The sequence below is a fragment of the Anoplopoma fimbria genome, chromosome 24 (genome assembly GCF_027596085.1).
Source record: "Anoplopoma fimbria isolate UVic2021 breed Golden Eagle Sablefish chromosome 24, Afim_UVic_2022, whole genome shotgun sequence".
NCBI lineage: Eukaryota > Metazoa > Chordata > Actinopteri > Perciformes > Anoplopomatidae > Anoplopoma > Anoplopoma fimbria.
This window is the reverse complement of record NC_072472.1, coordinates 24,970,958-24,985,284: the sequence shown is the minus strand read 5'-3', so window position 1 is coordinate 24,985,284 and position 14,327 is coordinate 24,970,958. Positions and strand designations below refer to the sequence as shown.

The window sequence follows — 14,327 nt, the reverse complement described above, 5'->3', positions numbered from 1 at the left end:
AGATACATAACAGGAAAACATAGACATTTGCGTAGAAATATAAAGTCCTCATTTAAGTCCAGTGAAGTGGCATTGAAATGTTTGTCTTAAAGATATATTATATAGTGTAAGTGAGGATCTCCAGGGAACCCTTACTCGTGTAATCCTCAGACGACTGTGGACTCTGGTTTGTCAGAGGGGTCCCTGAAGCGGCGGGGAGAGGGCGGGAACAAGTGTGTGGTTGGGAGATTGGGAGCAGTGGGAGCGTTGGGAAGGCAGCACACACGGGAAGTTCTCCTGAAGGAATGTCTGACAGGAATGGAACATATTGAGGTTCAGGCTGGCAGTTCAGAATAACCACGACTACTAGACATAGGCGACGTTCCTGTCTAGCTGTGGGTCTGTGAGACAGACTGTAGCCGTGGAACCGATGAGTTCAGCCGGTAACCGCGTCGCTGGACGGGGAGCGGTAAGGTCACATTACAGAAGTTTTGTGTTGTGTGTTTATGAAATGTAAACGTGAATGATACATTACCTTCATAACTGCACCTGGAGTACCTTTATTAACATGTGACCTTACTGGTTCTCAGTTTTGATTGGTTGGTTCGCCTTCAAACACTTCGTAAAACGTTTAATGAACCTGTGAGTTATAATCTAACATGTGCCTGATGGATGTATCTGGTGTATCTAGAGGGAATGCTAAAGGACGAGAGTTAGTGGTTTATTTTGGCAAAGTATTTGTACCTTGCTTGAGAAAAGATAGCAGTAGCATATACACACACACACACACACACACACACACACACACACACACACACACACACACACATATATATATATATATATATATATATATATATATATATATATATATATATATATACACAGTATATATATATATATATATATATACATACATATACAGATACAAGTCAAAAGTTTGACACCTTCTCATTCAACTACTTTGAAGAATCTAAAATATAAAACATATTCTGGTTTGTTGAGCATTTGTTTGTTTACCACATAATTCCATATGTGTTCCTTCATAGTTTAGATGTCTTCAATATTAATCTACAATGTAGAAACAAATAAAAATAAAGAAAAAACCATTGAATGAGAAGGTGTGTCCAAACTTTTGACTGGTACTGTGTATATATATATATATATATATATATATATATATATATATATATATATATATATATATATATATATATATATATATATATATATATACGCCATGAGTACCATGACTGAAGTCAATTTGTTGTGGGACACTTTTAAATGTAGTCAAAATAGAAGTTAATATTGATAGATTGCAGCATGTAGACATGTCTAACATGTGCTGCTGTAACGTTTTTGTGGCTCAAGTATTTGTATAATGCCTTATATTAGGATAGTTTCTAATCTGCGAGTATATAAACAGCATTCACTAAATTGTCAGATTTTTGGCGTTTGGTGGCGTTGGGCTCACTCAAACAAGTGTACCAGAATTTAAGAAACCACTTTATATGTTGGATACCTTGATTGAATGTATTCTGTACTCTGATATTATTTGTGTTGCAATAGGTATTAAATTATTGACATTATTGAGACTACTAACATAGGTCAAAATAGTCCTGCTGTATGATGGGATGTAGGCTACCTGCTATTGGATTAAATGAAGCACCTGTTGACAGTTGTCAGGCCGGCTGCAGGTCCAGCCCATGTGATCTTGGCAGGATAAAGCAGACTACAATTTGTCAGTCTGTGCAGTGTTTGTGACTGAATTAATTACACATTAACCAAAGTGGCTCTGAATAAATACATGTGCATCTGCCTATGTAAGACTAAGGGCATCAATGAAAATAACAGCATGTGATGTAAAACTAAATTCTTGATTACCATATGGAATCTTCTGTACGATGTTTGACAGCTCTCTCAAAGCCAAGTGCATAGAGATGGCATATTTTTAAGAACTGCATAGCTCAGGAAAGTTTGACATATTGTATGGACCCACAGAATGTTTGTCATTTTGATGCACAGAATAAGACATTATTTTGCTGTACTGTTATGGGTGTGGAGCTCGGAAATATATCATCATTTTGAAAATACCAGCTTCGCAATCAGACTTGACGTCATGATGACATCAGAAGTTTTGGGTACAGCTGTCTGGTTTGTTATGTTGTACCTTTAGATTGTGGGAATATAAAAAGCAATATGCATAAAAACATAATTTTTCTCTCCCTGGCTTTTGTGTTATCATCATGCACTTTTCTATCTGTAATGTTAAGAAGAAAAAAAAAAATATATATATATATATTTTTATGTTTTACAAATTGTCTTTATTAACTATCACCATAGGCATTTACTCTGCATGACTTACAAGGTGTCAGTTCATATTTGAAACACTAATATCGCGTTTTGCCTCATTCACATAGGTGAAAGGATTTGTCCATAAAGTCCATTCTCCTCCCTCGTCCCTAAATGATTCACTGGAGGGAGAAATCCAGGCCTTCCTCATTGATGAAGACCAACTCCACACTTATGACGACCTCACCAAAGTCAACCCAGTGAACCGTTCAACAGGTAACAAATGGGGCTATGTTGTCACTGGGGCCTCTAGAGTCTCTAAGATCACTTGATAAACAGAATGTATCATGGCGCTCGCTGCTTCTAGTGCTTGCCAATTCAGCTAAGTGGCATTTGAGTCATTTTGGGCTAGTTTGGATCAACAAAGTACCTATTCTACTTAATTTGATGGCATGAATCTTAAAATCTCTAGTGAGTGCTGAGTGTTTTACACTTTGCATCAACTTTGTTTTTATATATTAAAGCATTAAAACACAGCCGATGTGACACAGTGTTTTCCAACTCATGTCACCTTGGGTTGCAGCATTTGCTGTGTATTGTTTAACCAACATCAAGATAAAATCTGCAGGGTCATGATAACGACAAATAAGAATGCATGAATTATTGCAGTGTTCACAATGAGAGGGATCAAGTTTCACCCAGGTAAGTGAACCAAGGGCATTATTTACTAGATTCATGCATCCCCAAATCACCAGTTCTTGTATTCCTTATACTTTCATAATACAGTAGGGGCCAATAAATATGAAGCAAATTTCTTAAAGTGTCAATGTACAACATTTGTTTATCTTTTTTTATTTTGAGGTGGTGTTTGTTTCCGCCCAAGTGAGAAAATACAACATTACAGCTTATTAACAGCAGCGGTCAGGGTGTGACAGAATGGAATATCTGTAGGATATATATCTTTTAAAGCTTTTTAACTGATTATGCTGAATCTGTTATATGGATCATGTTATTTCATATAGATACAGAATTTTCTTATAGATAAACATATCTTTACCATTTAAATGCTCTTGTCTATTGGTGTCATCTAGTTCCTGCCTCAGGAAGTTAACATTTGTACATTTTGGCCTGTCTGTTTTTTCCTGTTAATGTCTAATGATATTTAATATTTTCCTCCATTAGTGTTGAAATGCCTGCAGGCCAGGTACAGCGTGAAGGTGTTTTACACCCATGCTGGCTGCACCTTGGTGGCTCTAAACCCCTTTCAGCCAATCCCAGACCTCTACTCTCTGGAGGTGATGAAGGAGTATCACAGCGCTCCTCAACCTCAGGTATTTACAAAGTAACAACTGTAACCTATGTATATTTCTCTATGGGGCTTTTTTTATTATGTTGGGGGATGATGGACTGTGATGCAGACAGGGGTGGGGATGGTTGCATTGGTGGGTGCATTGTTAGACTTTGGCTTTTTCAGAGGGTTTCCTGGACTTTCAGGAATAAATCATGCACTAATGCAGACCTTCAAAAATGACTCAACCACAAAGTGCAAACATGTGGTCAAACATAAATCCTCCACTCCCTTGTCTGTCTCCTTTTTGTCAGGAACAGCTTCAAAGTCAAACCTCTTGAAGTCACCGATGACTCTCCCGGCAGTCTAAAGTGACCAGAATCTTACTAAGTATTTTTTTGCCAACAGGAGTTCAAACCACATATCTTTATCGTAGCAGAAGAAGCCTACAGGAATGTTCAGGGCCAGTTGGAGCCAGTGAACCAATCCTTGGTGGTCAGCGGTGAGAGCGGTGCGGGAAAGGTAAACTGACACATAGTGTGTTACGTTTAAGGAATAAACGTAACCTATTTGTGGTATTTGCCAATTTACGGTATATAGACTTAGCTGATTATGCATTTATAATTCTTCAATTGACTCGTTCTCTGAATATTATTACAGTGTATCTTCTGGCAAAATTTGCAGATTTTTCGAATTTGTTGTACTTAGCTCAGTACAAGACCGTAAACTTCACTAATTGATGAAAAACAAAAGCAGTTCAATGTCAAACCAGTTAATTTGCTGTTCTGAATGTACAACAAAAATGCCTCTGGCCCACAAGAAATGGATGTCTCTCTCTTCAGTGTTTTTGTTGGTCAGACTAAATAAGCAATTAGAAGAAATCAAGTAACATCTGATGGCCGTTTGTCTTTATTTTACCCATTTCACAGACCTTATTAGTGAGTTGGTTAATGGGGGAAAAAAAGAAAAATCTTTAAGGAAGATAGTTGGCATGAAGAGCCAATGGCAGTTCATCTCTTAAGTAACACCACTGCAATGAGCAGGGCCCAAAATAAATTAAAAAAATAACGCGGGAAGAGCTGAAACAATTAGTATATTACTTTAATTAATAGCCAACTAATATGATCTGTGATTAATCACATAAGTTGTGTTACCTGTTAGCTCTTGTGACCTGCAAGTCAACAAACAATTTGAAGTTGGGCTCTGGGAACTTGTGATCGGCATTTCATTTCTGACATTTCAAACAGAGGTGATGGCTGTAAACTGTGTCACAGGATCAGTAGAAACCATCTTTAGTGGACTTTTGATTTGTTTCTTTATAGACATGGACGTCTCGTTGCCTGATGAAATACTACGCTACTGTGGCGGCCTCCTCCTCAGTGGTGAAGAGTCAGAACACAGTGGAGAGGATAGAGAGGAGGGTGCTGGATTCCAACCCCATCATGGAAGCTTTTGGTGAGATAACTGATGATTGCTGTTGTCTCGTTCATGTGAAAACAAAACACTGCGGTCAGTCACTCAGTCAACACTTTACCCTCCATGTAGGCAATGCCTGTACGCTACGGAACAGCAACAGCAGTCGCTTTGGAAAGTACATCCAGCTCCAACTAGACAGGTACTCACAACTGATGACCTGCTGCACTCTCTTCTTCCTCACGTGGGATGGCATCAGTACAAGGTCTTGGTCGGTTTAACATGTTATTTTTACATGAAGGTGTCAGCTGTTGGTGGGAGCATCTGTGCAGACCTATTTGCTAGAGAAGACCAGGGTGGCCTGCCAACTGGCTAATGAGAGGAACTTCCACATCTTTTACCAGGTGAGTTAACATGGCTGCATATGTGGTATTATAGTTTAATACTAACACGTTCATATGTAAAGCAGATGCTGAGAGCATGTTGTTTTTCAGATGCTGAAAGGAGCCACAGATGAGCAGAGAAAGGAGTGGAAGATGCCACGTGGGCAAAGTTTTGTGTGGCTGCCAAATTCTGAAAAAACAGTTGAGGGTGGGTCTTTAATTTTAATGTGTATTTAGGCATGTTTATATCTTTTAATTCTATATTTTTTTTTGTGATTCTCACAAGTACCTACTACTTCATGTGTTGTTTTTATAGAGGATTGTTTTCATGAGACAGTCGAGGCAATGGTTCATCTGGGCATTAATGCAGAGAGGCAGAGACAAATATTCAGGGTAAGGTACTCGTTGTCAACACTTAAATTTAACCCCCTCTATTTAGCATTTATAATCAATATACAAATATTTAATTAATTAAAAAACTATATTGTAGTTGTGAGCAGGTTAAAGGACAATTAACAATTATAACTTCTCCTATGAAGACATATTTTATATTATTACAAGTGTGTTTCATTATATTGTAATTCATTATGTTTATGCACCAGCATCCAACTATATGTGCACACAGGAGGAGTTATAGTTTTTGACAAATACATTATTAAACACTTATGTCTGCTTACGACTACATTCTAGGTATGGCTGGGCAATATGAACAAAATTCTATCAAGCTGTAGGTTATTTCATACCTCTATAAACATATCACTTGGAGCATTTTTTCTATTAAGTTAATGAATAGATAGTCTATATGAACATGGTTTTGTATACTCCTGTATGAAGTAATTACTTAATTTAAAAAAGTAGATGAAATACTTTCATTCATTTACTGAGTATTTTCAAATTTTAGTAAGAACTTTTGTGCTAAATGAACATAACAGTTTCACATGAAATTATGGAGGAAAAAAATGAATATTCACAACTATACACTGACTGTTTAAATGCATGCACACTTAATCAGATTAAGTTAGATTTTTTCAGAAATTTGAGTTATTATGTGTATTATGTGTACTTAATTTAAACGACGTAATTGTGTATCACAATATCTCGTTGAATTACTAACCAGCCCTGCTTGTAGTGTAGTTACATGTGCACATTATGTGTTTTAAAATATGTATTAAATGTTTATATACTGCTTATGAATGCTAAATATCAGGGTTACACTAAAGTGTTAACTAATTATCAATTTTCAGCCTGTTTTTGTACATTTATTTCATCATCTTTCTTTCTCTGTAAGCACAGAATATAATTTCTATTTGTTTTATCCTGATTTTATGGCATTACAGATATTAGCAGGGATTCTGCAGTTGGGGAACGTGAATTTCTCCACTTCAACAGATGAATCCCAAGCTTGTAACCTAGATGAACAGTCCAAAGGTATTGGATAAGATTTTGTTTAGTTCACTTCCATTTTTTGAGCAGTACAGAATGATGCCCAAGAGATTTTTTTTCAAGAAAAATGCAGAATAAAGTCCATGACACCCCGCTCCCTGACAATAACTGTGAACAAATTATGAAATACATAGTTAAAAGCGTTCCACTCCTGTCCGTGTTTTAGACTTTTCTCAGAGGGCTGCTGAGCTGCTGTGTGTCCCCGCTGAGGAGCTTCAGATGTGTTTACGTGTGAGGACGTTGAAGGCGGGGAAGCAGAGCGTGATCAAGCCCTGTTCACAGACAGAGTGCAGCATGAGGAGGGACTGCCTGGCCAAGGTCATCTACGCCCGGTAAGAAAGAGGATTTGATCAGGTCATACAGCAATGTGTTAATATTATGTGAAAAGGACTGGTCATGCAGGAGCTTGTTTACTGTCCTGTGACTAAGACTCAGTTGTCCCCAAACACTCCTTTCCACCAAACACTCAAATGTGAAACCATCATGCCCTTTTGTTTACAATAAATAAAGAAGATATGTCTGTTATTCACTCTTTATATTAACAGGCTGTGTCTATTTTTTGGAAAAGGAGTACGATTTTAAGTATTTTCTTCTTACAGATTATTCGATTGGCTGGTAACATTCATCAACAATAGCATATGTGCAGACAAATCCACATGGTGCAACTTCATAGGTAAAGACATCATTGTCTTTTACTTTGTAGAATCTGAATACATATCTATTTGTAATTTAATTTACCAAAGTTTCTTTTCATAAGCTCACACGTTCCTCTCCTCTCTGTGATCTCTAGGAGTTCTAGATGTGTACGGGTTTGAATGTTTCCAGATCAATAACCTGGAGCAGCTGTGCATCAACTACGCCAACGAGAAACTGCAGCAGCACTTTGTTGCTCATTATCTCAGAGCTCAGCAGGTAACTCATCTATAAAAAAAACAACTCATGCAGAGATCTCAGGAGAGTTGTAGTTTTTCTGCTTCATGTGTCGATCTGCAGGCCTCAGACATTCAGGAGGCTTCATGAAACTCTTGAGCATAAACAGAACAACTTGTCGCACCTTGTGTAATGTGAAAAATTTATAATTTATTTAAAAATGTTTATGTCTGCTTCTCCCAGGAGGAATACGTGTCAGAGGGGTTGGAGTGGTCCTTTGTCAAATACCAAGACAACCAGAGCTGTCTGGATCTTCTAGAGGGAAATCCTGTCAGTGTGTTTTCTCTTCTTAATGAGGTATGCTGGTCATTTTCTTTTTAATTATTTATTTTTTATTGATAAAAACTAATTTCATAACCTGCCCACCCAAAAGCAAACAAAACAACACACAAATAATGGTAATAGAATACAAACCTTATCATTTTTGATTTCCACCCCAAATAACAATAACATAGAAAAAACATGTATCAGACACATAATGTAAATTCAGTGTATACACCGGTCTCCAAAGAAGTGTTTTAACAAACACGTCTTCCCATAAGAGTTTATTTTTTTTTATTTTTTTTAATTGAAATCATTTTTTTTTTTTTTTAAAGAAATTATAAAATGTATGGATTTATCTTTTTTACTTTTAATTTTTTATAGAAGAACAGCATTAAAGTAATTTTCCCCCAACCCTTTTAACCTTTAATTTCCAGGCATTGATTTTCTTGGTTAATCTGTACATTTATTTATCATTAAATATATGTATCTGTAGTAAGTGCAGGTTGACAACTTTTCACATCCCTGTCCGATAGGAAAGTCGTCTTAATCGAGCCTCAGACGCAAAGACATTCAGGGTTCGTTTGGAGAAGGAGCTCTGTGATAATGTCAACATCAGCTGGGACAAGTTCAGCAAGGTGCCACACTTCACTGTGGCCCATTACGCTGGCAAAGTCCACTACCAGATACAGGGGATGGTGGAGAAAAACAAGGTGTGTACTGAATAGAACAATATTAAATTCAGAAAGTTCTCCATAGATTCATCCACTCATTTCCTACTGGATTCTGTATTTTAGGACCCAGTGCCACCAGAGCTCACCAGCCTGCTTCAGAAGTCTGACAACCCCCTGGTTCACCAGATCTTCACTGATAAGGAAACCGAGAACCCGACTACCAAGGGGCTCAGTAAAGTCACTGTGGTCTCCAAATTCAAGGTGCGACCTAACTAGTTGGGGCGTGTAGATTTCCTCCTGGGAGGGTTTAGTCATGGCTCTGATTAATGTCTGATTGCAGAACTCTCTGGAGAGCCTGATGAGGATCCTCCACACTACAACTCCTCACTACACTCGCTGCATCAAACCCAACCCAGACTGCAAGCCGCTGACCTTCAAAAAAGAGGAGGTAGATGTTTCTCTTTTTAATCAGTTATGCCATGACAACAGAGGCAATGCTTTCTATTTTCACAAAATGGAAAGGTTTGAATGGTTATTTCCTGTGTCCTGTCAGGTTATCATGCAGTTGGAGGCTTGTGGGATTGTGGAGACTATTCATATTAGTGCTGCTGGCTTTCCAATCAGGTGAACATTTTTTCCTTTGTTTACTCTTGATCTTAAAGAAATAAAGTGTGGTTGTATGAGGTACTTATCATAGTCAGTGTACTACCTAGAGTAGATGGCGGTCAGCATGGCCCCAGTTTGGAGAAGCAGACAGGAATACCCGCACTAGAGCAAAACAATATATTGTTGTGGACCAGGACATATTTTGGATTTCACAGTTTTAACTTGCCATCAGAACGCCCTTTCAGACAGGGAACTGAAGCCATTCTATCAATCGATGCTTATGTATGTTTCTCCAAACTTGGGGAGTGCTGACTGCCATTTAATAGGTAATACACTGCACAAGTACCTCAAATATAAGCCGGCTTCAAAAAATCCAAACTATCGTTTTAATGTATTGATTTAATTCTCTTTGATTTTGGTTGACATGTCATTTCTGTTTTACAGAATTCCTTTCAAAGGCTTCATGCAACGTTATGGGCTCATTGGAAAATATTCAAATTTCAATTCATTGAGTCGGTGTGTTGGTAAGTACGGTTTTCTTGCGAGATCATATACATACAGATACATTTTGCTATGTTTACTGTGAACAAAGAGTGATTTTATTTCCTCTTTTTAGGTCAGCTGATTTATTCACCTTTTCCTTCATTAGCCCTCTTAGTAAACGTGATCCTCAGTTCTCTACTCTCCTGGGGACTTTTCCATTTGGTGTATAAAAACAATTTCGCAACTTCTTATTAACTTTCCAGGTAAATGCATGCACCTCTGACTATCAGAGCTTGCTTTGCATGTTTCATGTTTCTTAACTCATTCCTGATCAATGCATGCTTGGACTTATAATCTTTTTAACACACTGTTCAGCTGCTTTCATGCTAGCAGCATGGCTCTATGGATGGCATTGTTGGTCAGTATGTCCACCTATACATTTCAGGCTGGAATATGTTCAACTATTGGATGGATTGCTATTATATATTTTTTTACAGACATTCATGTTCCACAGAGAATGTATCTTGCTGATTTTGGTGATCCCCTTACTTTTCCTCTAGCACAACAATGATGCTTACATTTGAGGATTTTAGTGAAATGTCTTAAACCCTATTGGATGGATTGCCATAGAATTTGGTACACAATCATCTTCCCCTTCAGGGTGAATTATAATAACTTTAGTGATTCCCTGACTTTTCCTGTAGTGCCACCATGAGATCAAATATTTTCTTTTATGACCAAACACCTGCACAATTAATGGCATTCCCATGAGCCTCAGCTGTACCTGTTGTTTAATGCAAATTAGCAAATGTTAGCATGCTGAACTAAGAAGGTGAGCATGGTAAACATTATACCTGCTAAACATCAGCTTGATAACATTTTTGTTAGCATTTAGCTCAAGGACTGCCCTGTTGATCCACTCTGAAGGACTGCCTTGTTGTACACTCTGAAGTATTGAATTTTCAAAGAACCTGCTCTCCAATTCTGAATCAGGTTTTAAAGATTCATTCAATTCACAGTTATCATATCAGAATCTGTGGAAACAGTGCCGTGTGCTGTTGATTCTGATGGATTTCTTTGTGCTCTCCCACGCTTAACTAGTTTTTACCTCACTGACTGAATTCTATGTGGTTAAAGGGAATTTCTAGACAGTTGGACTGCTGCTCTGTGCTTACTTGAATTATGTCTCTAGTGCTTTACTCTAATTCTAATGTCCCTCTTAGATGTGGAGGCTGACAGCAGCGACAGTCCTCGGCAAGAGGTGGAGAAGCTCCTGGGCGTCGTGTTACAGCACAAGGCTTTTGACCCCTCACACAACCATGACAGTGAAAAACCCAATTTATGGGTGCACTGCGGAAGGACTAAAGTTTTTCTCACCCAGTTGATGGTCAGTCATTTATATACACAGGCCTCCTCACACATAGTCTAAAGTGTATGTATAAATTGGAACAGAAACGCCTAGGAAGTAATATACTATGGAAGTGATGTAATACATATTGGTAATCATTTCTTCTTCGATCTGGGCTTACTGTCCTTGTTGGGTAAAGCAAATAAGGAATCTGGTCTTTTTTTCTGGAGTGCTGACCTTCCTGGCTGTTGTCTCACAGCTAGATTCACTGGAGGATCAGAGGAAGAAGATCCTGTCTCGGTGTGCCTTCTCCATTCAGTGCTGCTGGCTGAAGTACCAGCGCCGCAGACGTCATGCTCGCCAGCAGTCTGCCACTCTGATCCAAGCAGGTAAACTCTTAATGCCCTGGCCAAGTACCACTCAGTGGAATCAGTAAAGCTCTGTGGCCTCACTCCCTCTGAGTCTGCTGGCTTTGACCTGATTGTCTGGCCAACAGGAACCAGCTGGCAGAGTCTGTACACTGTTTTTGCAGGCGGACAGTTTATCCCATCAAAGGCAGCAGAAGCTACCACAACAGCTCATTTGATTAACTGTTAATGACCGATGTTCTGAATGGAAGTACATTAACATTTGTCTCCGCAATGCAAAGATTACACTTGCAGAATAATGGCTTGGTCAGATCTTGAATGTGTTTTATGTGTTCCACAGTGGTGCGGTCGTGGCTGGTCAGGAGGCAGGTCAGGAGATGCAACAGAGCAGCTGCAGTCATCCAGAACAAATGGAGGAAGTGGAGGGTGAGATTTGTAAAGAATACATATCTTATGTTTTCTTGCCAATTCTTCATGGCTCACAGGTGTATGAGCCCTTTTTTGGCTCCTGAGCAAGGGCGAGAAATCTTATGAAAATCCTCGAGAGATGTCCCTTGAGTCAGCGTCAGTTGGGGCTGAAGACTACAAGTTTAAATATGATTAAAAAATCTGTGATTATGGAGTTAGAAAATAGTCATCTTACCAAACGCTCCTCATATCTACTTGAGGCTAGCTGCTCCAGGCTACATAAGCTGCTACTTGCATAACGCATCCGAATCTCAGACCAGACTGTTGGCGGTCTAGTTGCATCATGGGTATAGAAGGCCTGGTTTTTACTGTCCATCGTTAGTCTGACCATGTTATAGGAGAGCAATGCTAAATCTCTCCACGGACCACAAATAGTCTTAGCAGTAGCAATAGCAGTGTTTATTAACATGCACTGGCCCTGTTAGAAATATATATAAATGTGGAGTTGTAGATAATATGTAGTTTTGTTTTTTACGACAGGCACTATTGAGGTCCTTGGCCGAGGCAGAACTGGATGACGCAAAGGACCTCGCGGAGGAGGACGTGCCAGTACTGAACCCAGTCATCAGGGAGCGGGGCTCAGTGCAGCTCTCCTCTATCCAGGAGCCTGTCACAGTGCGAGGGTGGCCCATGGGCCTGGCTCTGGCCTCGGCCCCGTCCATCACCATGTCTCTGACAGCCACAGGCTTCCAGAAGATGGTGTCTGTGATGGCCTCCCTCAAGCTGCCCTCCAGGAGAGGGGAGTATAAGGTGAAGCCCAATCAGTACTCGCAGGAGCTAGCCTCCATACGAGCTCAACCCAAGGTGAGGGCACATCGTTCTGTTAACTCTCCCATAATCTGGGTGATTTTGGTTTTATGATTGGTCATTGGAGTAAATGTTTATTTTTTTCTACTCAGGGATCTGTGAAGCTGCACTATCAGCGATCTCCACTTCTCTATGCTGACATGCAACCAGACCTGAAGAGTGACGTGACAGGATTCAACGCGATCCTGCTAGAGAAAACTTTGTAAGCATTCCCCCTTTGCTGAACACTAAAGGTGGATTTAATTTACATGTGTTATTGCAGCGAAGCATCTGCTCTTCTATAATCTGACAGAGGGAACAAACTTGTTTTTTTCTATGCTGTCATTTTGTTAAATGTGTTTAAAAGTGATCAGTTAGTTTTCTTGAAGAATGCCAAAGTTGGATGCAAAGAATGGCAAAACCTACACCCTAGCATAAGAATGTTTAACCTACCAGGTCAGGTAACATAATGCACTGGGCTGTGAACCTGACTTCATCATAAATCATCTGTAGTCACCTTCAGGCTCCAGGAGGAATTTTTTTTTTTTTTAGATCTGATTCAAAATCACTGAACCACTGACCTGCCACATCTGAGATTAGACATTTAAATAATTGAATGGGGTTTGAGTTATGATGATGTCACTGCATGGCAGAGCCTTTGTCCCTGTTTGGAAAACTGAAATTCATTCAATCATAGCACCTTTACCACAGAGGACTGCAGGATTTTGTCTCATTTTCTTTGGAACATCTGACTATTGATCAAAGTATTGGGCCTTTGGCGAGTGCCTTTCTTAAAATCTACACTCAAATCACAAATGGGCTGTTAGTATTGTATTTATTTGTGATTTTTATAGGTTTATTTTGGGTCGGATGCAGATATTATTGCAGATTCTATCATAACATCCTACATCTGTTTTGAGTGTGATTTATGGGGGGGGGGGGGGTGTAATTAAGCAACTATTGCACATGTAAAGCACATATTGCACATTAAAACCACAGACCTGCCCACATACAGCAACAAGCGGACATGAACAAGCAGACACACCACTTATGTGAAACAGGGAAAGGATGAACAAAGGTTTATTCAAATTGCTGCTTTTTTGTTGCATATAGTTTTTTATATATATATATACACTTGTAAAATATTTGCCGAAACCACATTGTGTCGATTTGAATCTGCTGCAGTCCAAAGCAATAATGCAAGTACTGTATAACATACCAAAGTCTTTTAACACTAGTGTTTTGTGTATGAGAACACACACCATTATATCCATCAAGTTATGCTATATTTGTAATTTGAATATGCAAAACATTGTTTGCTTAAAGTACAGTTACAAGTTATTCATGTAACTGATCATGATGTTTAACATGTTTTTATCCTATGCATTACCTACAGAAAGCTGTTGATTCCTTTCATATCTTGATTTGCTCACTCTTAACCTTTTTCCAGCTATATGTTCACTCAAATTTGTCATTGTCAGTTTGTAATTTGAAATGTGTATACCATTTTGTCAGCAGCCAGTACCAAGGGATTAATGTTTAACTTGAAATACGTTAATATTTAATGACTTGTCATGATGATTAATTGTCTTGAAATAAATGTCA

General features: G+C 38.7%; 1 protein-coding gene across 1 annotated transcript; it reads left to right on the top strand.

The window, feature by feature from the left end:
- The first annotated feature begins 243 nt into the window (after positions 1–243).
- Positions 244–14,316, top strand: LOC129113179 (unconventional myosin-XIX). The gene is made up of 24 exons (XM_054625369.1): positions 244–448; positions 2,400–2,547; positions 3,454–3,602; positions 3,968–4,081; positions 4,882–5,014; positions 5,105–5,174; positions 5,274–5,376; positions 5,467–5,563; positions 5,672–5,748; positions 6,693–6,783; positions 6,965–7,130; positions 7,398–7,471; positions 7,589–7,710; positions 7,912–8,025; positions 8,526–8,702; positions 8,787–8,924; positions 9,004–9,111; positions 9,217–9,287; positions 9,714–9,793; positions 10,976–11,139; positions 11,360–11,489; positions 11,809–11,894; positions 12,417–12,740; positions 12,836–14,316. Exons 1-24 carry the CDS (start codon positions 410–412, stop codon positions 12,947–12,949), a joined length of 2,889 nt encoding a protein of 962 aa, XP_054481344.1. The 5' UTR covers positions 244–409; the 3' UTR covers positions 12,950–14,316.
- Positions 14,317–14,327: the final 11 nt, after the last annotated feature.

What these genes read in the sequence shown, in the direction of transcription:
- LOC129113179 (XM_054625369.1), top strand. Translation starts at nt 410, where the DNA reads ATGAGTTCAGCCGGTAACCGCGTCGCTGGACGGGGAGCG. An exon ending in CCTAGATGAACAGTCCAAAG is followed by an intron (nt 6,784 to 6,964) that starts GTATTGGATAAG and finishes TCCGTGTTTTAG; the next exon opens with ACTTTTCTCAGAGGGCTGCT. An exon ending in CACATGGTGCAACTTCATAG is followed by an intron (nt 7,472 to 7,588) that starts GTAAAGACATCA and finishes TGTGATCTCTAG; the next exon opens with GAGTTCTAGATGTGTACGGG.